Source organism: Neolamprologus brichardi, chromosome 15 (assembly GCF_056152115.1).
Source record: "Neolamprologus brichardi isolate AB-2024 chromosome 15, ASM5615211v1, whole genome shotgun sequence".
NCBI classification, from domain to species: domain Eukaryota; kingdom Metazoa; phylum Chordata; class Actinopteri; order Cichliformes; family Cichlidae; genus Neolamprologus; species Neolamprologus brichardi.
The window spans coordinates 24,183,455-24,208,523 of record NC_142118.1 but is presented as its reverse complement, the minus strand read 5'-3'; the positions used below and the strand labels follow the sequence as shown (position 1 = coordinate 24,208,523).

General features: G+C 41.9%; 2 protein-coding genes across 6 annotated transcripts in view; both read right to left on the bottom strand.

The window, feature by feature from the left end:
* vta1 (vesicle (multivesicular body) trafficking 1) overlaps window positions 1-12,725 on the bottom strand; it is a 60,653-nt gene extending 47,928 nt beyond the window's left edge. For all 3 annotated transcript variants that reach the window (XM_006793456.3, XM_035908942.2, XM_006793457.3), the window contains exon 1: window positions 12,522-12,725. In XM_006793456.3, coding sequence (XP_006793519.1) covers window positions 12,522-12,612 — 91 coding nt within the window. In that variant the 5' untranslated portion in view covers window positions 12,613-12,725. The remainder of the gene's footprint in view (window positions 1-12,521) is intronic.
* Window positions 12,726-18,075: 5,350 nt separating this feature from the next.
* gje1a (gap junction protein epsilon 1a) lies at window positions 18,076-23,161 on the bottom strand. 3 transcript variants are annotated; one of them, XM_035908960.2, is made up of 4 exons: window positions 23,058-23,161; window positions 21,537-21,719; window positions 20,589-20,786; window positions 18,076-19,532 (listed from the first exon to the last, which is right to left on the bottom strand). In XM_035908960.2, the coding sequence occupies exons 2-4, from the start codon at window positions 21,660-21,662 to the stop codon at window positions 19,335-19,337; spliced, it is 522 nt and encodes a 173-aa protein (XP_035764853.1). In that variant the 5' UTR covers window positions 21,663-21,719; window positions 23,058-23,161; the 3' UTR covers window positions 18,076-19,334. The 3 variants fall into 3 exon arrangements, with proteins under 3 accessions (XP_035764853.1, XP_006793521.1, XP_035764852.1); XM_006793458.3 differs by having other exon boundaries at window positions 23,054-23,135; XM_035908959.2 differs by lacking the exon at window positions 23,058-23,161 and adding an exon at window positions 22,223-22,352.
* Window positions 23,162-25,069: the final 1,908 nt, after the last annotated feature.

Below are 25,069 nucleotides of genomic sequence, written 5' to 3'. Positions count from 1 at the left end.
AAAATACACAAAACATTCATGAGGAGTGATACAACCCGAACTCCACGTTCAACACCACAGACTGTATTTAAAAGATGGTTTGTGAAGTCTTGTTGGGCAATGAAGAGACACCTGCTCACACAGTCTATGCTCACAACACAAACCTCAGTTAGAAAGCAGACTGAGAATGATGTGCACAGCTGTCATGAATATCTGGATATTTCTCCAAAACAGCTCAAATATGAAGCAGACTTCAGCGTGCTCTTCATGCACACGTCGCTCTGCACCCGTGGGTTCATCAGAGGCTTAACACATTTTCAAAAACTGAAAAGAGCTCCCCATCAACAATACACACACACACACACACACACAGAATTCAGCTGTTTGTTGTGTGGGTGTCCAGGTTTCAGTTCAGGGGTGTGGCTCGTACACCTGAAGTCCGTCACTGTGCTTCAGTTCGCCTCGTGGCTACATAAACCATGACTTTACACCCCGTTAGAGAGTTTGTGTTTGTAAAAGTTTTATGGAACCATGCTGATGCCTTCCTGTAGATTCTGGGCTGAACTGCACTGCAGGCTCATCTCTGTGTGAATCAGCCCGGGGTTTGTTAACCAGGTGGATGGTGCACTGAGTGTGATTGCTGTGCGTGCACACAGCTGCTGTCTGGACCCATGTTAAAAATGATTGTCTTTAACTAAACTGAGAGACACTTTGAAGAGCGACCCTTCGCCACCGGTTGGAGCCTGAAATAGGAGGCCTAAACCGGCAGCAGAAAGGCTTTTCACACTCTGCTCACTCTCACACAATCACAGGTATGTTGGAGTAAAAACCTCCACCTGTGCTGACAAGCACGCAGACATTCCTCAAATCATCTCTAATCCACAGCTCTGTGTGTGTGTGTACACTTGTAGTGCAACAGGCACAGTGAGCAGACTCAGCGCTGCACTATCAGCGCAGGGTGAAGCGGCCTCAGAGTTCCTTGTCTGCGAGGATTACCTCAGCAGATTGTGCCGTTTGTGTGGAGGCGGAGTGCGGCGTGCAGCACAGAGCGATGAGATCAGTGCGGATTTTACCCTTTGCTGAAATTCTCTCTTTTGAACATGGACTTCATTTTGGAACATGGAACCTTGTCGTGTTCTAGAAATCGACAGTTTTATTAAAAATCACCAACGTTTCAAATAATAAGTAATCTCTGTGAGCCACGTGCTCAGGTTGTAGGGCATCGCAGCTCCACCCACGTGCTGTTAAAACCTTCTGTCTGTGAGGGGCAGCCAATCAGAAGACAGCTGGCATAAAGGTGGAGGAGCCAAAACTGCTTGTTTCAGAGAGATGAGTGACTGCAGTAATGCAGCATCACATAAATAAAGATTACTGTAAATTGTAAATCATGCAGAGCTACTCTAGTAGAAGAATATAGAGCTGAAAGCATGTGGAATGGTGCACGGTAAGAAATCTGAGTAACTAATTATAATTATGTTTATAATTTAGTTCATTAATTGAACAAAACTCAAAGGTTGCAACTTATCCAGAGATAGGCTGTTGGTCTGTTTTATGCCTTTAATTTGAAAATCTCCGGGTTTTAGTTTGTTGGTCAGACACAGCTGACATGACATGAGCTGGAAACATTAATAAACATTAAAACATAACTAAATAAAATTCCACCTGCTGATATTGTTCCCACAATTACTCTACACTTATTGTACGTTATCTGAAACATGCACAGGCTGTGCTCAGAGCGTCTGCTGCAGCGGAGAGAGAAAGCCTAAATATTAAGCAGTATTCCAGCGTGGACGGTCGGGCCTGTCGAGTTACCAGGAGACCATAAACATCGTGTTCTACTCTGCATATATTTGAGTAATCCGTTTCCACCTCATGTTTGAGTCACAGCCCTGCGCAGCATCAGCAGAACAATGGCCCATTTCACAGCAGCAGAATGGCGGGGAGCTTCTGTCCAGCCGCCAAGGCCAGAAGCACTCAGTGTTTCCAAAGAGCAGCACCAGTGTGACACGCATGTACGCATGTACGCATGAACCAGAGCGCAGCAAGCCACACAGACAGCGGGTCCTCCAGCAGACTGACAAAGGAAGACTTTGTGTCATCGCGCTGTACAACACAGCCCAACACAGTTAGACTGCAGACACACACACAACCAGTGCTGGAGCCCCCTTGTGGTGAGTGAAGGTGCAGTTTGTTTCTACATAGGAATCATTTTTCATTAATTTGTATTTTGTTCAGTTTATTCTTCTCACCCTGAAAACTACATGTAAGCATCAACAGCTCTCTGCAGCCCAGTAAAGGACAGCAGCTACCAGTGTCACTGCAACACATAAATAGTAGTTTGTTTTAAAATTAAAAACACTCAGAATTAAACAAAACATCTGAATTTGATAAATTACATTAAATTATATTTAATTCCATCTTTAAACCAGCAGTGTAGACTTCAGCTGCACAGATATCAGCACACAGGAGGACTTTAACTGATCTCAGTGACCTGCATTCATCTTACAGGAAATGAATCATCCACATCAGCTACCAGACATTTTAAACCAGGCATCACAAGTTAAACCTTCGATGCCCCTCCGGTCTGCAAAAAGCTGCAAAAGCCTGAAAGCACGCCAGCTGGGACACATCCTCTGAGGAGACGATGGCGTCAAGTGTTAAAACCTGTCAGGTTTTTGTTTCCTGCGATTATAGGGTCTCTGACGAGCATCCCTCTCCGCTGGCTCTGCCAAAAATAAGTAGGGTCCAAAAAATACTTTTAGCTCCGGCGTTTGTTTTTCAGAGGTGATAAGCTTCAGTGGAAGGGCTGCTGCTGCCAGCTCACGCAGAGGAAAAAGTTTGTGAGAAAGGATGTGCACTGAAGGTGTTAGACGAAACACTGAACGCTGAACAAATGCAGTGAAAAAGCAAGAAGCTGCATTTCCAGAAAGTTCAGCTCGTGACTGGCAGCAGCGCAGCTTTCTGACTTGTATCTACGTCTCTGAGGACTCTGATATTGGTCTAATTTGCCTCTCTGTGTGCGTGGAGGTGAGCTGGATGCAGGGACTGTGGTCAGAGAGCATCTTTGGGATGGAGCAGTGAACCTCTCAGCCATCGGTGTCTGATGGGGTGGTTTACTGCTGATTTGTTATGACAGTGCATTCATTGGGTTGCACAGCACATAACTGAGCACGTCAACACCAGTCAGTACGATGTGAGCCACATCAGGTTGACCTGCGATGTGCTGCCCAAGTTTTCTGCAGAGGCTTCTACAGCAGAGATTTCACGTGTACAGACACTAAACTCTGCTCTGTCAACACAGCAGTTTCCCCAATTTCCTCATTTATCTCTTGGCATGACAGTGACTGTTGTAAGAAAATATATTTAGCAGTGAATAATTAAGCCTCCTGTAATGGTGCTGGCAGGACGCCGCCACCGCCTCGATGCAATTTTTGACATTCTGTGCCAATGTGAATGTGGGCCAGAGCAATCTCTGTGTCATATGAATGACAAGGACTTCATTATGGAGAATAGCTGAGTCGCTCTGTGTGTGTGTGTGTGTGTGTGTGTGTGTGTGTGTGTGTGTGTGTGTGTGTGTGTGTGTGTGTGTGTGTGTGTGTGTTCAGTGTGACCAGAAGACAATCGAGGCCCACAGAGTGAACACACTGCCACAGATTCTGGAGGTTCATTCCAGCGCAACATGCTGTAAAGCGTGACTGCAACGCTTACAGATAAGATGAAGCTCGATCACAGAAACCGAGCACGACGGGAACAGATCATTAACAACAAGAAACTCTGTCATATCTGTTCTGCTATTGTCACAGCATTTCTTTGGTTTTGGTATTAAAAGCAGCTCGGCGTAACCTCCATTGTTATTCCCATTTCTTCATTCAAACTTGTGAAAAATGCCAAAGATAACATAGTTTGACAGCATAAAATTTAATTTTTGCACCAACAAAGCGATTCCCAAAGAGCTGTTAGCTGAAAACTTGGCCCACACAGTGTGCAGTGTGTCACCTACGAATATGTTCCAGTAAATCACTGCATATGAAAAATGCCACCCATTACCCATTTTCCTGCAAAATGTAAAGAAGGGTGTAGCTCAAGACTGTACTGTATAACAACCTCAGTTTTATCTAAATGTAAGACAAGAAAGTTACAACATCCAGGATTGTATTCTTTAGAGACAAGGCTGCAGTTTAACTGGCTTCACAGATAGACCATCTGCATAGCAATGAGATTTTGAACGATACTGCCTCAAGGAAGCATGTATAATGTAAATGCAGTTGGTCCCAGCACTCCATGACTAACTTCTATGTGTGAAGAAGCAGCCACATTTACATGCACAAATAATGTTACCAAGCAGTAGAGTTGGCTAGCTAGCTTTAACTTGGCTGCGTGGCATGAATCCGGTGATGGTCAGGTAGTAACGTTAGCTGATGAAGTGATGCGAATATGGTCACATCGCTTTATCAGATCAGCACTGGAATGATTTAGCTGACCTTATCCACTCAGGACAATATAGTGACAGCGTGTAATTCACAGAAGTAAGCTTGAATCAGGTTATATCAGCCAGGAGAATCACACCTCACAATGAATTCTGTCTCAGGTGTCAACGGTAATTTTCCTCAGAACTTTCCATTTCGCCAGATGGCTTCATTTATTAAAACTTTTGGGAAAGATGGTGGGAGCCAGAACCAGTCACACACTGTTCTGTGTGAACTTAGTTGGAAACTAAGACTAAGTTATAAATCTCTAGTGAGGTCATGTCTTGTACTACAGTAAGGGTCATTAAGAATATCTAGACCACTGTCACCACACTCGTATCATTCCCTTCATGCTGAAGAGATAATCATCACGTTCAGCTGCAAACTCTGAAATCGTGTAATTATAACCAGCATGTGGACGCAGCGACGGCTGAACTGGCACAGTCTGCCACTGTGCCCACTTCCCAGGCAGTCCAAACTAATTACATGGTAGGTCTTATTCTTTCTAAATGTTTTAAAGCTCGGCGGGGAGAGGATGGAGGATTGAGTGTGAGACGTAATGGTCCCAGTTTCCATCAGGTTACTCAGCAAAGTCCTGTTTATCAGAATCCAATCATTCTGAGGAAGCCAAATAATCACAGCCAATCAGTGCAGTAATGAATAAAACAGTGAATTTAAAAAAAAATTTCAAGTTAAAAAAAAAAAGCTGCATGCATGTTTGGATATTACATACAAATAAAATGAGGAGTGTGTTCCCCTCCCGCAGACAGAGGGATGGTACCTGTGTTCACCCTCTCCTCATTTATAACGTCGACAGTCCAATCAGTGTGAAACATCATTTGTAACGCAGCCAAGCGCTGTCGGCCGGGGGAACTGCAGGTGAATTACGTGGCTTCATTACAGCTAAACAAATCATGCCGTTGACTCAAACCTCCATTGATTGGCCTGTTCTGAGGTGGAGGTGAGGTGAAATATTGCCTGGCATTAGCTGACTAATTTAGATGGACCTGCCGATGTGGAGCTGAGGCTGAGTGATGGTAAATGCACTAAGACAAAAAGGACGGAAATAAATCTCTGCGAGCCCTGGCCTCAACAGACCCACATGATGGACGGCTTCCCTGATGAGTTATTTGTGAAGTTCTGCATGTTCAGATGTTTGCTCACTGAAAATATACTCTGCACTGCCAGTCATAACGCCTCAAAGCACCTCGAAGAAGCACACCTTTACAATTATGTGAATAACACAGACACGCGCACACACACACACCCTCTGTTTCTGTTGGAGACAACTGTCAGATTTCCAATTTATTGTAATATTTATTCCTTCCCCTGGAAGGCCAGATTTGCAACCATCTGTTAGCCAATTAGCAGCAGTTTTCAATTTGTTTCAGTGATTGAGAAAAAGAACCCGTCAGAGAAAAGAAGAAGCAGCATTATCACCTTAGTGTGAGCGGAGGTGGGGAGTAGATTATGTTTACTTCAGGGATGCACGCTTATAAAAGTCTAATTAAAAGTCTGATTTTGTCACTTGTTAACAGGAATGACTTATACGAGGACCAGAATGCAACTTGAAGCCATCAATGTGGCAGATCAAAGCTGCAATTTCTCTAATGGCCACTTGATTAAAGTGAGGCGGCCTCCATAGACATGTTCATATTTCCATACTTTGTTTTCCGCCTGATACAAAATGGTTTTGGTCTTTACAGCTGCATGACAACAATACACGCAGGTTACTGTTTTAATGCAGAAAATTATGGATGCAACCACTTTGATGGGGGTGCCTTTTAGAGCACATGAAATCATTTTTTCTCATAAGTCTTTTATCAGCTCTGTGTCTGTGTGATGCACTGAGTGTTTTTCCCCACCTGGCCAACTGGTCCAACAGTCAGTCTCAAACCAGCTGCCCTGTTAATGTTAATGCAGTATTTCTACCTCAGTATCGTCCCTGTAGATAGGGCTGTGCGATATGACCAAAATCTCATATCCCGATATAAGAATTCTATCGTCCCGATAACAATATAAATCACAAAAATGTAACATTTTCTGTAAATTCTGTGAATCTCGGGCAGCTCGTCTTGCGGGAAGTGTTTCCAGCTGCGCGTCATGTACCTGGAGTCGAGTGTTTTAACCGATGCATGAAACTATACATTTTTAGACATAAGTTGTAACGGCCGCCGTTTTCTTTGTGAGTATTTATTACACGGCGTGCTGCGGGGAAAAGCCTGTTCTAACGTTTGAGGTTTATTTTTTAGCATCTGGTGGCTCTTTTTTAATTCTCATCCATAAATAATCTGCTCTTTCACGTGATTCAGTTTATTTTGAAAAGTCTCAACAGGATCTTGAGCTTTATTGTGAAAGGTTTATGTGGAACATAAACAAGCGGACACGCGATGCTGTTGCCATCGTTGTTGCTAACCACAAAGCATAAAAACAGGCGCTTGTCCGTCCGTAGTGTGGTTATATTAAATATAAGAGAAAGAGAGAACTTTAAGAAATTAATATAGCCACTACAGTGACCATCAAAACGATGAAAAAATATTGCCGTAAACAGTTTATTTTGCGACACCACGAAACAAACGATAGCGTAAAATGAAACGATAGACGTTTTTATATTGTCATCCGATATATATCGTTATATCGAACAGCCCTACCTGTAAAGGGAGTTGGAGTAAAATCAGTTTAGCTCACAGTAAATCGGAGTCAGAGACAACGGGCAGGCTGCTGGCCCAAAGAACAAGAGCCAGGCCGAAGACTGAAACACGAGCAACGGGCTGTAAATGTGGGTTTCTTCACAAAGTTTGGCCTTCAGCAGATTCTGACAGTGACAGCTGAGAGTCTCATTCACAGTCTGCAGCGCAGTGAAGGTGATGAAATCCTGCGTTATCGAGTCGAAGCTTTAGTCTTTTTCACCACCTGCTGCTCATCTCTGGAATTTTTCTCGCTCTTTTCCAGTGTTTTCCGCTTGGCTGGTGTTGCTGTGTTTTCCTGCAGGAATGAATGGAGTCCTGGAAGACTCTTGTGTCAGTCCTTTTATTAAATTCAACTGTTTTTCCCTCCTCTTACTGGCGGTTTGGCAGAGTTTGCAGTGCGCTTTTGTTGAGGTCACTTAACCAAGCATCTCCAACCAGTTCACATTTCTCATGTATGAGTTTCTGATCACTGAAGCCAATAACCAATACAATAGAGTCATTTTTTAACTTTAGAACTGGTAGCCATATTTGTTGGGTGGAAATGTCTCTATGTCCCTTTCTCTGTGACTCGGATGACTTTTCTGGCTCAGTTGCTAGTTTCAGGTCATACTGACTTTTAAAAAAAGGATCAAGACGGATGATTGTCCATGACAGGTTTTTGGTGTACAGTTTCAGTCAGATCCATCCGCTTCAAAATACCAACATAGTGGCAGCTAACATGCTCATCTCAAGGTATCAAAGCCTTCATAATGTCACTAACCAAAGAGTGACATCAGGGTAAAACCTGCAAGCATGCCTGGTAGGAACTGCACACTGATTCTGAATGATCTGATTCAGTGCAGTCGACCAGTTTAATTGTAGACCTCGCAGACCCCTATAAAGGCCGACAAGTGTTGTTGGTTTTTTGGTTGTTGTTTTTTTTTACATATTTCAAAGCTTCCTTCTGGCATTTCCTTTTTTCCTGCTACCAAAAACATGCGCCCAACTCCAGACATGGCCGACATCCACGGAAAACCCATCTGTTATTCCAGCTCTAGTGTTATTGCTCCCATAATCAGTATACATGAGCATTAACCTATTTCTATTCTTTTAAGCCTTGCTTCACTTATCGCGTCACATCTTATTCTTAAAAACATCTTCTTGCTAATATGGTGACGAAACACACTCATAGTCCACTGCTCCCCATCCCTTAAACACACACACGTTCTCTGTTAAAGTTAGTGTACAACCTGCCCCTCCCTCTCTCTCTCTCCCTCTGAGGCCCAGACACATGGTGCTGCTGACCTCCAGTGGTCTGACTGGGTCACTGGTCCAGCACACATCCACACTGACAGGGTCACCTTTCACACCACAAACACACACTGAGTGCAGGCAGCTTGGGCTATTCACCTTCACCGTCCTCAGACGTCATGTTTATCTCTCCGCATCAACTTGAGTGATAAAAGGCTGCTGTTGTTGCTTTCAGATACAGTAAAACTGATTATCTGTTCCGTCAGTCATGTTCCCAACATAAGCAGTATAAAATCCATTAAGCACTTGACCAGAGGACACACACATCACTGACAGGTAACTGGGCTCCAAATACAGGCTCACACCCACAGCTGTACCTGCTGATAAACAACCACGAGCAACAACTCTGAGAAAACAACATATTGCCTGATTAATATCAGAATCAGAAAGACTTTATTTATCCCCAAGGGATAAATAAAGTCTGTATAGCCTGTAACTATTTTCAATTACAAAAAAATGTTTTTTGTTTTCTCAAACTATGGATCTGATATCTTACTACATTTTAATGGTTGTCTGCTGAAACCAGACTTGGCCCATATTTTAGGTCTTGTGGGGTATCCAGAGGACATGCAGGGCCAAAGCTGGTGTCTCACAGTCCAAATTTTCCCCCAAGAGATCGTCTGGTAGAACATTCTTCTAGTGTTCACAGGGTTTTGTTTTTAGGCTGTTTGCAGTGCACAGAGCAGCTCGCAGCAAAGAGACCAAGGACGCAAAAAAAAACCAAAGAAAAAAAAAAAAAGAATAAAACAGACTGGAGAGGTGAGTCAATTTAATCGTCTAATATGAGCAGCAGCAGAGTGTTTTTCACGTGCTATGGACAGAAGCGGCGCTCTGCAAATTAATAACCAGAAACAGCACAAAGAGCGCCGCCACCCCCAAGGAACAATAATGACCGTCCCTGGGAGGTACGGAGGGGCTTCTTCTTCACAAACGCCTGAGAAACAGGCGTCCTTCACCGCAGACAGACAGAACAGCACATCACTGTTTTCAACACTGAGAATATGTTTCCATGCACACGCATATCATTAAGCTCGTTTAGCCCACCTCCAAGCATCGCTCTCACACTCACCCATCTGCAGCCAATCAGTGATGGGCTGAGGCTGAGAGAGGCTTACCAAAAAAAATTTTTGATGCTCACTCTGACTTTTTCCTTGTTCTGAAATAAAAGTCTAGTAAAAGGGTCAGTGTTTGGACCCGCCGGGGGAGATTCAGAGTGACAGAATAAAAATAGCAGTAGCGCTGAAGTATTTCACTTTCACAAAAAGATGACAGGTGGGTAAAAAATCAGCCAAATTTAAAAGAGGAAAATCTGGTTTGATGATGGCGGCGGATCGCCTGCCATCATTTTGAGCTCAGCCACACAGGGCATCGTGTACATCCACAGGCTGGTAAAGGTGAGCAAACACAGGTTCAACACAGAGCAAAGCCTTGAAAACAGTGATGACCATGACCGTCCCATTTCCCGTTCTGGCTGTTTGAAGCAAAACAAGCTTTTTAAAGCTGCAGCCACATTATGAAGATGTGGTCTAACAGCTGTTTCCCAGAAGCTTCACCTCAGCTGTCACAGAAAGCACACGTCAGTCTGTCTGCCTGTCAGTCAGTGGGCTCCTGGTTTTGATCTGACTCTCTTTTCCTGCGATGGTATACCTCTTCGTGTGCATCTCACTTACATCAGCTCAACTGGGTCAGACTCAGTCCCTGCTGTGCCCTCTGCATCACCAATCAGTCCTTTTACACACTCTGCCCTACTTAACAGGAAACAAGGCTGAGGACTGGGCACCTTTCTACCAAAACGTTATCTTTCAATTGAACATTTGAAATAATTTATGTGGACCGTTGATGACTGTGATGTGATATTGTGACCAACACTGACCCAAAAAGGTGGATCAGACATCAGAGACAGTGGGACGATGCCCGTTAGCAAAGGATCAGCAGTCTGTAGGTGTGTCAAGACAACAGTTTTCTGTGTGTGTCCAAACTGTGAGTGAGTAACAACAACACTATGGTTTCTCTCTCTCTCTCACTCGTCTCTTCACCGATGCTGGTTTTGCTCAATCAGCGCAGATCAGCACCTTGAGCACACCTGAGAGCGGCCTCTGGTTGCCAGTACATCTCAGGCCTAACACAGAGATGCAGAAAACCTCACATTCATGCCTACCTCCAGTTTAGAATTCTCCAGTTGGTGCTGTGGCATGAAAACCAAAGTACCAAAGAGAACCCAAGCAAGTACAGGGAGAACATACAAACGGCACACAGAAAAGGAAAATACCATATACATATATCTTACAAGACTAGCTCTTATTACTTGGTAGTTTCCTATTAAATGAAAAAAAAAAAAAACAGAATTTTGTGGAACAGCTTATCTGTTCTCAGAGTAAATATTGAACAAAAGTGTAGATGTAATACGATCCCTGAAACTTAAGCATCATATTGGTTTAAATCACCAGGAAAAATATGGAAGTTTTATGCAGTCACTTGACCAAACAACAAACCAAAAAGCTGCAGTTTTTCTCTCAGTGAGATATCTTAAAATCAAGAAAAAGCTTCGACTGATTTGAAAGATCGATTTCATGACCATTAATACCCACCAGGGAACTTTTACTTTGGTGTGGAATGAAAGACCAGGAGGCACTGGTGTTTGAGTAACATACTGTAGATGCTACTGTTTCTGCCCGCTCATTAATCCAGGAAATCCCTGAGAGTAGACTATGTTCAGTCACAAGGATGAACAATGAAACGTTCCATCCGCTGAAAATGAACAGAATCAACATTTTGGGAATATTGGCTGGATGTTTTGCATCTCGCCAGAAAGTCATCACCCTAAATACATCTAAACACTCAGCTATGACACAGAAGCCAGTATCTCCCAGACACCAGGATTTGACGTAAATACGGTCAAATCACTGTCCATCAAATCAAGGTTTAAAAGGTTTTAAGGCATCTCATTAATTCAGAAGAAAAAAAAAAAACAGGCCAATTTTCATATTCTACTTGAGATTGGAGATACAAGCATTTTCTTGGAATTTCTGACCTTGATTACAATACTTTAAGCAAGCTTTCTATTTTTTGTTTTTTCTCTCTCCCATAATTTATTTATTTGTGTTTTGGCCTCATTCCTCTCCACTCACCCCCACCAATCAGTTCCAGTTCTGCTGGTGATATTTTCCTGTAAAATCTGAGTTCTTCTACACCACTATTGCCAAATGCTGCTTATAAAGGTTCATAAAATTATGGGATTAATAATAATAATAATATTGTAGGTTCTTAATCTTGCCATATCAAGTGTCCTGACAAAACTGATGTTGTGGATTGGTGAGGTATACTGAATATATAACTTCTCATCACGCGGCTGCATTATACTTCTGTAGAAAATACTGCCACTGTGTAAGGAAGGTGCGACTGGGTTTCAGCAGGTATGCACTGGTGTGAAACATAGTGACAGACTGGTAAAAAACTCATGAGTCATGTGGAGGTGAAGTATGCAGGCAGTGGGGTGGAGCCCATTGTTCACAGCTGACTGTGAAGGCTCATGACTCTGTGACACACATCAGGACAAAGAAGAAGAAGAAAAAACTAGCTGGATGAGGACTTCACGTCAGACTTTGAAGCAGCCCTGAAACGTTCTGGCCGGTACTTCCTGTCTGCTAACTCCAGACCTCACTGGCAGCTAGCCAGGTACGATTACCTGGACAGTTTCTGGGTTGTTCCAAACTTCAGCTAAATTTAGCAGGACAAAATTAAAGCAGGTTTACAGACTCACAGAACGGAAGCTGGAGGGCTTTCTTTATCTGAGTCAGTGGGGGGAACAGTTTATGAATTTCCCAAATGATTCCTGTTGCTAAGGGAACGTTAGGAGGCTAATGAAGTTGGAGCTGTCAGAGCTAACGTTGTGAGACGTTCAAAGAGCGGAGTGATTTAACGCCGCAGTTCGGCGACTCCTTGAACATCTCACACAATCTGTAAGGACTTTTACTTTAAACTTCCCCTCTGGATAAAACGCTTGGGTCCTAAGCTCAGGCGGCTGTCAGCTCTCAGGTAAACAAAGCTGTCATGCTAACAACAGTAGCTGCTAACGCCAATCAGAACACACACTTACAGTAATAAGTCACCACCGGGTCCCGTTTCTCGTGTTCCTGCGCGGTCCGCAGGTGGTGCTGTATGATTCTGAACTGAACCGGCAGAGCCATGGTGGAGTTAAAACCGATCCAGCGAGCTCGACCAAATCACCAGAATGGACTGTTGTTGTTAGCAAGAGTTCCTCCGTACTTCCGCGTGTTTGTCCAATAGGAGCGGCCGCCCAGACGGGACGATGACGTCACCATCTCGCTGAAGTATTGGGTGAGGGTTTGAATCTCAAGGTGTGGCTCATTAAACCAAAGAACTACAGGTGAAACTATGATATAATACATATTCTATGAGCCTGAATAAAAATATATTATTGGTGGAAGATGTCAAAGAATTTTGGACAACAATAAACTGAAGAAAACTAGCAATATAATCTCCAAAAGTTGATTCTGTTCATCTGGACGTAGCGTTTTGTGGGAGAAACGTTTCGTCACTCATCCAAGTGACTTCTTCAGTCTCCAAAACCTGAAGAAGTCACTTGGATGAGTGACGGAGATTTACTTTCCTGGATGATTGAGAATGCATCAAGACGTAGCAATATAATCATTTATTTACAATGTAAAGAAACAAATTAGGCATTTACATTTTGTCAGTCAAAATTGTCAGTTCAACCCATGAATTTACGTCACATTCATTTCAGTCTCAAGAAGTCTCTCTTGGTTTTACGCACATTTATATATTCACACACACACACACACACACACACACACACACACACACACACACACACATATATATATACATATGTCATATGTCAGTTGGGATCATATTTTCTTCATATTTTTTTCATTTTTTTTAAATTAAAAAAAAGAAATGTGACACCAGACAGTGGCCACTGGAAGAAAGTCATGGCAAACGTGTGTTAAAAACAAGCTTTAGTTACTTGGCACAATTTGTGTGTGTGCATGCGTGTTAGACAGATTCAAAATAATAAAATCCATGTTTAAATTCTTTTTAATATTCCAATATTGTCCCAAAAATTAATCAAAACAAATGGATGTTAAAAAAAGAATCAGCATAGTATTACACCTAGGATATTTGGACTGAGGTCAAGTTAAAGCCACAAACTGAGTCTGAATTCAGGCGATTGAGCCAAAGCATATTTGCAACAAAGCAAATGAAGTCTGATAATAAACGGTGTAAATCAAAGGGAACAATGATGTATTTCCAGGAAATTGGGTGGGCTTTGAGCAGAGAAGTCTGTTGCAGTAAGGGGAGTTTATGGGCCATGGTAAAAACGAGAGCTTGGATCTGTTTGGTTCTTGTGGTCAAATGATCCTTTGAGCTGGGAGGCTCAACAAAGAAACAGCATGACAGCTTCTCCGGGTTTCTCCCAAAGCCTGCCATGTGTTGACTTTATTGAGGCATGTCTGCTGGGTACCAGGTTTTCTTTGGTCCATATGCTGTTGTATGTTTAAATTTGGTGTGTTAAGCTTCATGCTGCCCAGTTCCCACTGAACCTTGAGCTGGACTGAAGTCCATGAGGTTTGGAAAGCTAATGTAGTCAGGGCTTTGGGTAATGAGATCGTGAGAATCTGTTGGCTGACTGGTCGACTCTGGTCCAAGCCCACCCACTTCCTTGATGACTCAGTTTTGCACTTTTTGGCTCCGGTTATACTGTATTTTATTGTTTTTTTATTCATGGGAACAGAGGAGCTTAGCTGCAAGGCTGCTGCACACAAACAGACTTTGAATCCAAATGTAGCTTGGATTTGGATGAGGCGGTAGTAATTGATGATGAACAAAGCTGTATTTATTATCTGCAGCCTCCCTGGACGCACTAAATATGTTCCGAACAGTCGGCATGCAGACTAGCAGGTACAATTCTGGACACAAATCATGAACTTTTTGACTCTAGTGAGGCCGTAGTTTACAAAAAAACATCATGTTGTTTCGAGTAAGACTTGACGGTAACAATTCAGTTTGTAAACTCATAAGAAAATGTTTGGTGGGGTTACAAATCAAACCATCAGTGGGTTATTTTCTTTTGGACTAACGTGGACAGAAAAAAACTGCATGGTGAGGATCACCTTATTTGATTTGTCAAGTAAATTAAATGTGATGCAGCCACTGCTGCTGAAAGAGAAGGATGTCAGCGATCCACTTTCTTGTGGATCACTGACTACCCGGCAGGCCAGTGTGTGAGACTCTCTGATTTGGAGATGTACAGGAGCTTCACAGGGGCACTGGAGTGTCTCCACTCTGATTCACCTTCTGCACCTCTGACTTTCAGTATTAACCTGGGTCATCACACCCGCAGTGGTTGGATGCATTAGTGATGTGCAGGAAGTGAGGTACAGAGCACTAGACTTTATGATGTGGTGAAGATTTCGAATCATCTGCTTCTGAATATCAATAAGACCAGAAAGACGGGGAGCAGCTCCAGAGGGACCCTGTGTCTGTCCTGTGATAGGATACTGGTGTGGTGGAATACAAGTACCTGGACGTACATATTAACAAGGAGAGACTGTATACAAGAAGGCAATGAGCAGGTTCTGTTTCCTGAGAAAGCTGAGATCATTTGATGTGTGCAGCAAAATGATGATTTTCTATCAGTCAGCTGTGGCGACTGCAGTGTACTTTAATCTGGTCTGCTGGGGGAGCGCCGTTGGAGCTGTTAACATCAATAGACTGAATAAACTGATCAGCAAAGGTGGCTTTGAGATTGGCTGGACACTTCTGAAGATGTGGTCTGGATAAATTAATTGAACAAACTCACCACCCTCAGCATTACGCACTGGATAGCCAGCAGTCCTCCTTCTCTAACAGACTGACTCAGCTCACTGCCACAAGGACAGATTCAAGATATCTTTTATACCACATGCTATCGCCATTACCATATAATAGCTGGTCAGTCACCTCTGACTCTGAGTTTGATAAGCATAAAACAATGAATCAATGGAAAATAATCTTACAATAATGATCGTAGGGTATGCATATGTATATATCTGAATGTACCTCATCACCTCAACCGGTGGACCAACGTGAACCAAAACCATCTATCATAATATATATTCCCCTTATATATACTTTTCTCTATAAATACCGTAGTCTGTAGTACTCTGTAGTCAAGTCAATCAACAATGAAACAAAGACAATTGTAGGACTTTTTAATAATCATCTCAAGACAAAACAAGTCAGAATATACTGGTCACCTTCAGTAAACTGTAGCAAACAGATTTCTGTTTTAATATGGATGCACTGGTTGTAAACTGTGCCTCTTTGACAAAATATTTTCATATAGAGACAAACAGTGGTCAAAAATGTAATAAACCTCAACTCAATTTTAACAACTAACATATAACATCACTGGTAAAAATCAAAGATGTATAAAAAATAAAGATGAATTTGCATTGTTGTGTACTCTGTGTGTCATAGCTGAATTTCCACAAATGACCCTGATATTAGTGGCCAAAAGAAGTAAATTAGCTTACAGCAGTGCTGCATAACCCATATACCTCCCTACTTTATGCTGACTCTTTGACTTCTTTTACATGAGTTCATTAAAAGAACAAGCTGAGAATTTGTGGCCACCTTTTTAATAACTGGATTATATGTTTAATATCACATATACCCCCCAATATTTCCAATCTCTCCAGTTCTGTAAATTATCAGTGAATCAGCCTTGAAAAAAATATAACAAGCTCTGCTTTCCAAGTTCTTCTAAGTTAATCATTCAAAGACAGATAAACACAGCTTCATGTACAAATTTGATTAAGCTCTTAACCAAGACTAGCCCCGAGGTTTGACCCTGCCAAATTAGCTTATGGTAAAAGCTAACAAGTGAACCCTGAACTTTGGCCAACCTGAGCAAAACATTTTCTTCTTGTGGATTTTAAATGTCCTGGGTTTGTTTTTCAAAATTACAGGTGATAGCATGAAACTAACCTGTTAGCCTGGTCACACCAGAAAGATTGACACAACCCTCTGAAATTACTAGAGGCGTAAAACCCCTAAAAGTTGATTCTGTTCATCTGGACATAGCATTTTCAGTGGGAGAAACATTCCGCCACTCATCCAGGTGACTTCTTCAGTTTCAACTGACTACAGATTTCCCCAACCTTATAAACAGTACCTGTCACAAAGACTGAAACTAGCCCACTAAATGAACAGAGGCTTAAAAGCTATAGAACTGTGATGTGCTCTGGCAACTTGCTAGCTAGTGGACAAAGAAGCATGAGCTGTTTAAGGTAGCTGCATTGCTAACTGCAAGTAAACTAGCTAGCTTGTCTGGTAACCAGAAAGTAAATGTGTACAGTCTAGTAAAAGAATCTGACTTCTCCCTCAGAAGTTCTTTTCTTAACATGCAACAGGTGCCAGAAGCAGCTTAGGTGAATGTTACACTAGTCTGTGTTACCTTGCAGGTGAAAAAAGAAAGAAAGAAACAATTTGCACCATTGAACGGAAGCAGCACCAATGAGAAAAATGGGACTTCTGGGGAGTGTTCCAGGTGTGGTTAACAAGCCAAAACTATGGATCGTTGTATCAGGTGACTACTGTGAAGGGGACGGTAGCTACATTTAAATCAGGTATGGGTTTTGCTTTTATCACCCTAGTCTCTGAATTTTTTTGATAGCACCTCGTATACCTGAGCAGTAGAACAAGATAAACTAACTCAAAGATAATGTGAATAGACTGACATAGACCACTGGTATCCACTTAAATTTGTTTTATCCCATTTTATCCTGTGAGATTCCTGGATTTGTTCATTATTTGCACCACATCAAAACCTTTTATCCTGCCAAATTAATCTGCAGTTGTTAATTTCATACAAACCAGGCCTTAGTCTTGGTGACAGAACTTTTAGAGGCAAAATTTAAAACCATCGTCCAGTCACAGATACCAGAACGCAGACAAACCCAAATCACAGGAGTCACATACCTGGTTCAAACCCTTCTAAATCCTGCAACTGGAGTGATGACACAGAGAGAGGAAAAGGGTTAAGGGTTTAAAAGGGTTCGGAAAGAGCGTTTGATCCACTTTTGTCGTGTAATGCAATTTTGTACCTGAGATGATGAACAGATTGCTGAAAACTTCATAACAAAAGTTGGATGGATGTCTGATTAAAAATAAAACATTACAAAACATGAGAGGTAATCTTTTTCAAAATACATGGACAATGACACCAAAGGAAAATATTACAGAAAGTATTAATACTTCAAGCAAAGAAAAAAGGGTGAAGCAAAGGCGGGGGACTGAGGACACCTCTTCTGGTGTCCCAGAACGTTCAGAACCATGAATGGCTTGAACCTTCTCCAGCTTGGATTTCAACAAATCTGCCAGTAGGATTTTATTAAATACCTATTAACAAAAAATTAACATATGAATGTTCTAACTGGAGCTTGATGCTTTGTTTCAGAAATTTCAAAACCATTACAACTTTAGTACTACTATATAACTGAAAAAATTTCATTTCAACACATTTTTACAGCCAAATGTAATTGTAACTTTTTAACTCAGATTTTTCAGGTGATAGATTTTGATAAAGTTTTTTAAAAATATATATTACAAGGTGTTTTCTTCCTTTTCGTAGTTCATTGCATCAAACCCATTTCATAATAAGTTGCATCTTTGGGCAGATCTTTACCTTGAAGAGTAAAACACTACATAGCAACCATTTTAGCAATGGCATCTTTGGTAAGAAGCATCGGTGGTCTGAAGATGCCTTTTAATCTCACTGAGGTAAACTCAAGCATATGTTTAGGCTCAACCGGCACATGAGCTTGATGATCAAGTTGTTTAAGAACTACCATCTTATATGAAATGACAACAAAGTTGTGGCGCTTGTGTTGATTGAAGTGAAGGTCAAAACAGACCTTGAGCAACATCAGACACACATTGGAAGCAATAACTGTCACACATACAAGTGTCAGAAGCAATGGCACCTGCAATTCACTCGCCCATGGCTAAGGTTACTGGATGACAGTTTCTTATGCATGGCATGAGTGACAATCTGTGGCCAGCTCTGCGATGTGCCTGTCACGTTTGGTGGTCGGCACCTGAAAGGCAAGCTAGACAGTTATGTTCATCTGCACTTTATACAGAATAATGTGACTAGCTCTTTAGTTAATTGCATTGTTAACAGTTACATTACATGAAGACCTTACGCCTTCCAGTCAGATCTTTTTGCACCGTAAGAAGAACTGTTTAGGTTGGCAATCCATAAGTGAACAGAGTCCACAGAGGATGCATCAAGTTGGCTCGATAAACCATGATGCATTTAGTGCATGCTAGGCCCTTTAGAAAAATGTGTGCAGCTAATGCTTCTGGGGTTTCTTCTGTATAGTCAGATCTGAGGTACAACTCCAAGAAAAGATTGTTACGGGCCTTTGAGGTGTTTGACATTGGGCTGTAATCCATCTGGAAAGAGTTTTTAGTAGCACCATGAAGTCTGTCCTTCAGTCATGTTGTGTAGGAAAAAAAAGAAAACCAAAAGTCTTTCTAGTCCATCCCCAAGTGTTCAGTAAGAGGTAACTATTGTCCACACAACACCTTTGGACACAACCAGTACAGACCCACTGATATCTGATATACAACCAGGGATCATCACTCTATAGTTATGGTTAAACTCTGGAGGTTATTTCAGACTTGCCAGCTCTAACATTGTTGGACTGTCTCAAATTTCTTAGTGCCACTTACTCACGATTGACCACAGGTGAGGTTTTGGTCTTCTGTTCGCTCCCTGTTTTATAAAGGTTCAGCCGTAGCCGGCAGGAGCCCGGTATAACTGGCAGATAAGGTGTCAGACAGGTTTACCACAAGTCATTTTATCTGTGCACTTGTGTCACTGATTGTTGAGATAGCCCAGCCGTCGGCAGAGTATTTCAAATATCTCGGCAATACAGAGAAGTATGGTGATTACGGTGAAGGTGTACATGGCACTGAGGAAGATGGTTTTCTCAAAGTGTTCAGGTACCATGCACTTTGTCACATTAAAAGCCTTTTCCAAAGCACTGGCATCACACATGTACAGTGGGTGAACCTGGGGAAAAAGAGAGAAATGTGAGGCACTGAAGCTTCCATTCTTATCTCAACTTCTAGGCACTGGCTGCTCAAACCTTACAACTCATGAAGACAGGAATTCGATCTGCATTATTGCCAATGTAACTACTCTGGCTGTACCTATTATGTGCTGGACCATTTAAAACAGAATCAAAAAGTACAATGACGTTTTCACACAGGAACAGATCCATGATTAAAGTAAAGCTGCAAACTTCCCTGGTACATCATGCCTAAAGAGACATATCTTGTACTGTATTATACGTTAATTTACCAGGTAGCGAAATCTGACCTTTCTGCCATCATAATAATGACATTTATATACCAATTATATTTGCATGGTGGGGCGGTCAGTAGCCTCACAGCAAGAAGATCCCAAGTTCGATTCCACCATCTAGTCCATGAATGTGAATGGTTGTCTGTCTGCTGCCCTGCCTCGGGTGTGCCCTATGACAGCTGGGATAGGCTCCAATATCTTTTCTCATATCAGTGGATATCATCATCTATCACAATATAAATCAAATCACTTTTTCTGTCAGGTTTAAAGGTTCCTATTCACTACATGTAAAGAGGATATTATTTGTTTTCTATCAGAAGACAAACATGATAAATAAACCTACATTCCTGAAGAGAGAAATTAATTGCAGTGTTTGCATGTCATGTTTGATTAATTTCTGACTTCTCAGAAGAGTCCAGTGTGCTGGTTTAAATTTGGGTATCAAATGTGAATTGAGTTTATTATTTTCCCAATAAATAATATAATTTTTATATTTCTGAATTGGTTTTAGACAGATGTTTAAATATTTTATGTCAGATGGACTAATAGGTTTGTTTACATTGTAGGTATGTATAATAAATTTAAATCTTCATTCTAAACAGTTATAACTATTAAAATTGGGTATTAATACAAAATAAAATGTTAAAAAAATATATATATTGCAGACACAGTCACAGTTCTCATTGTTGCCATCCTTTGGTGTGAATATGGGTGAACATATGAATAAAAATATTTATCGTGTCACATTTCTCACCGACTGACCTGAAAGCCAAAGAGATGACTTTGTAGCCAGAAGGCGATGACTTCCAAAATGATGCGCAGGAGAACAGAAATGATGTAGAAGACTGTGTAGATAGGTCGCTCGAGGATCTCCTCCTGGTCTATGTTCTTACAGGCGGCATAAAGATGGAATACTGCTCCAGGAACCAGGACTGTTACCAGCTGTAATGCCCAGAAGACCTGAAGAGGGGAGGAACAACGCAGGGGAAGTGAGAAAAGCTCATGGAAGTAAAGTTGATGGATTGAAGCAAGAAGAGGATTTCAACAAGAGCAGCAAGTCAAGGATGAAAATCAGGGGAAGGAGAAAAAGGTTAAATAGGGATAGTAAGTTCAAGAACAAAGTAAAAAGAACACGTGTCTATTTATTGTGCACGACTTCAGACACTGCTTTTAAATTGGCCTTCCAGATGGTGGAAATCAGTGAAATATAGGATTTGTGTCTCTGGAAAAGCAGCAGGCGGGAATCTGGTCAATTCCAGTTCAATGTTTGCTGAAATGTTCTTTCCCAAATTGACTGTTCCACCAATACGGAAAAAAGCCGTTCATGCTGATAACCACCTGCGACCGTTTTCTGACTGCAAATGCTTTTTATTGGATTGGACACATCACCATCTGTCCCCAAACATGCCTCAGCTGGAATATTGGTAACTGCCCTGATTCATGCATGACGCTGTATTCTTCAACAGAATTTATCCAAACTGATAATTCACATCTGCTTTTCTTCATTGTACACATGCGATTTCTCAGAACTCAAACTCAATATGATCTGTAATGGTGGTCAACATTTACAGACATTTTGGGATATTTAGAATTGTTCGGAGGTTTTGTAGCATTTACTTCGTGTTAATAAAAGCTGATGGCACCTCTAAAAGCTCATTCTGCTTTGGTTTGTGACATCAGAGGGATGAAAGTTTGGATGACTCCTCCTACCTGCGGTGTTATGGGCCTAAACTGGTTGTAGCAGTAAAGGTTGAGTTCTCGGCGGTCAGGGTCGCAGCTGAAGTGCAGCGCCTCATTCCCATAGACGGCGAAGCCAAGGACGCCCAGGAAGAACATCCGCACGGAGCCGAAGAACAAGGTGTGGAACTGGCCTATCACTGTAGGAGGCCTGAGCTGGAACACACACACATACACACACATACAGGACAACATGTAAGCAGACAGCCATATGTGCACACACGGGGGTATTTACATTCCCATACAGGTTTTCATGATACACACACATATAAAGAGAAAAAACATCTTTTGTCAGCCAGATAAAAGCAGCTGCTTTGGAGGCCCTGAGCTCTGAAGGCTAAAACAAAACCCACTGAGAGGAAACATTTCCCGTCTCGTCTCTCTGCCTGCTCCGGCCCGACTCATGTTTATCAGAAAAAGGGCCCAAATGGCACTCTCACAAAGCAGAGAGCCTCTTGTCTCACAAATGTGTTGCTCATCTACATAAAGACTGAAGCAAAACGAAGATTGACTTTAAATTTTTTATTTTAATGTCTTTTCATTTTAAGCCACGGGAGGGACACGTGTTAAGCACTGCTTCTCTCTAACTGTCAAAGCTTTGGCGAGGCAGGCTCCGGTTAGAGGAAGAACCTTCCAATAAGTCTGAGTGATGTACTTACGCATCCTTCGTAGAAGTTTTTGATGTAGTTTAAAGACATGGCTTGCTTCTTGATGTTCCCCGTTTAATTGTAGGGCTGCTCTGGGCCCTCATGGCCTGTCTGCTGCAGCTCTGGGTACAGGCCACCAACAGTAGGTCTACCAAATCTGCCACTGACCCTCTGCCCCTGCCCCGCTCTCTCTCTCTTGAAAGCCATGTCAGTGCATATTTTTGGCCTTTTATCCCTCCATCAATTGACTCGCTCAGTAGAAAGAGAGACAACAGAGACAGAGGGGCCAACAATGGGCCGTGAGGGCATGTGCTCCCTGCATTATAATCCCTACAGAACTATGTCAGCGAAAAACACTCCCCTGTTCAACACAATGCAGAGAGAGATGGCAAACATGCAACTAAAAACAAAGCACACAGTGCGCTAAAGAACCCGGGAGCTCCACGGGACCTCAGAACTTACACTTTCTAACGGTCATGCTCACGATCTGGAACTTTATTTTGAAAAACCCACTGAGCTGTAACATTTTCACACACAGGCTGTATTAATGAGATTAAATAGAATTATGGACTTTATAGAACTTAACTAAAGCATCATTTTTGGTTTCATAAAGTTGAAATGGACACATGATTAATCAGCAATGAGAAAACATTTTGTCGAAAACAAGAGGGATAACAACACACCCTGCACTGTAAATACTTGTGGAAGAGCATTCACGGAGCGGCTGTGGTCCCAAATACAGTCCGATGAAGAGCCACGAGCGAGCCACACAGAAAGAAACCCGATCAAAGTTCAAATCCCCCAAAACCTAAAGCGGACAAAGTGAAATAAAAGTCCACACACCAACCGTAATCCTGGCGGCGTGTTGTTCATTCCCCCCTCTTTTTTCCACTCACGGATCCTAAACTCATGCCAGCTGCGGGATTTTGCGGGACAGAGAGCGCAGTCAAGCCACACGGATAACCCTGCGCGACTTCCGGTCCCAGCTCTGAACACATCCAGAGGTGCACGGAAGGAACAGAGGGGTTAACAGAACACCTGAGGATTAGTCAGAAATATGAGTGAAATAACTGCGATTCAGAGCGAGTATATGAAAAATAAAACCACAAGAACCTCATAAAACACTTGAATATGTCTGAAATACATCATTTAAAAAAACGGGCAAATATAAGAAGAAAGAATCTTCACAGAAAAAAATTCTAAATAAGTAAAATAAAAACCAAAATAGAGAGAAAGAGCTAAAGAGCAATGCTTTATAAATAAAAACTGTATTTAGCATGATTTTAAAAAAATCTAAAATACATTAAAAAGAATCAAACTAAGCTCTTCTTTATACACAAAGAGTGAAGCTTAAAAGGGCTAAATAAATATTTGGAGACTTTTTAATGCCGCATTGTCTTTTTGGCGATGTTGTGCTTTTAATTTGAAGGTCCGTTCCGTATCCGGCGTTACCCGTCCTAACTATGTGAGTTTTAACGCCATTTCCACAGCCAGGTGTGATACCTGGAGGAGGAGGCCGTGCGTAAAAGCGCGTGAGCCGCTGTTGGTACCGGGCATGCGCAATACAAACATTCTAATAATAATTAAAAAAGCTCTGTATATAAACGTTTAAGAGATTTTAATAAACCTCCAGTAATTAATGTACCATGAAATAAGATATTAATATTGTTAATAATATTTATTTATTTTAACTCCAAACGTTCGACTCAGACTTTGTTTCTCAATAAAAACTGACAATGGACTTTAGTGGATTCTTCTTTCTTTTCTCCAGAACTACAAAAACAACACAAAAATTATGTGAAGGAAAATGTTTCATAAGAATAAATGGAATAAAAAATGTAGAAATAAATTTAGCTTCTACTTTTATTCTGCTGAAGCTACTTTTCTGCTTGTGATGATGGTGGTGTGCCTCCTCAGTTTTAATGCCTCCTGCGTCTCCATGTTTTATTCCAAATGCAAAGTCTCTCACTCAATATCGTCCTCTTTATGAGTAGCGCTGATATATTTGTCGGCCTACTGCTGAAAGAAAAAGCAGGAACGCAGTGAAGGGGTGTGGATGTGTTTCTTGGGAGGTCACTAGTGTTTCATGTTGTAGGTGTGTGGTGTATATCACGTTGTCAGTCATGTAGCTGATGTTGTGTGTTTGCAGTGTTACATTGGTCAGGTCTCCATTCTTAGAGATTCAGTGGGACATCCTGGTCAAATAATAATGATAATCATCATCATCATAATAATAATAAATGTAGAGTGGACGGATGCTGAGATGAAACTGAATCTAACAAGAATCGATGACGTGATTAACTCAAACACTGACATGGTTTTGAGGTTAGGGGCGTTGATTCTCAAAGCACAGATCATGTAATGATGTTTGTGGGAGCAGAGAGTGAGATGTACTGCTGAACCATCGCTCTGAGGGGAAGAGAGAAACCTGTCCACAGTCGACTGTGGCAGCAGACTGCAGGTTTCCTCTGCAGCAGAGAAGTTTGTCAGAACGACTGACAGCCCGCTTTCAGTGCTTTCCAGAGTTCTAACAGCAGACGCGCGTCCGCATCAGCCGCTGACCTCGTCGCTCACAGCCTTCACTGTGGAACTGGAACCTGTTGAGATCTAGGCGCTTTAGCTTCAGTCCAGAGGTGTTTGGTTACAGCTGCCGTGTTTTTGTGAAGACGAACAGATAATTCCTGGGTGACTGTTGGGAACAGAGATAATTTTACTCAGAGAATCTCTTCCTGATTAAACATCGAAAGGTTAAGCACCAGGCTGACATCCCCAGGTGTGCTCTCAGCTGATAAGAGTCGTTCTAGAAGCTCATCAGGTCACCAGGTCAGCGAGATCCCAGAAACCCGCAAATAGAAAAGG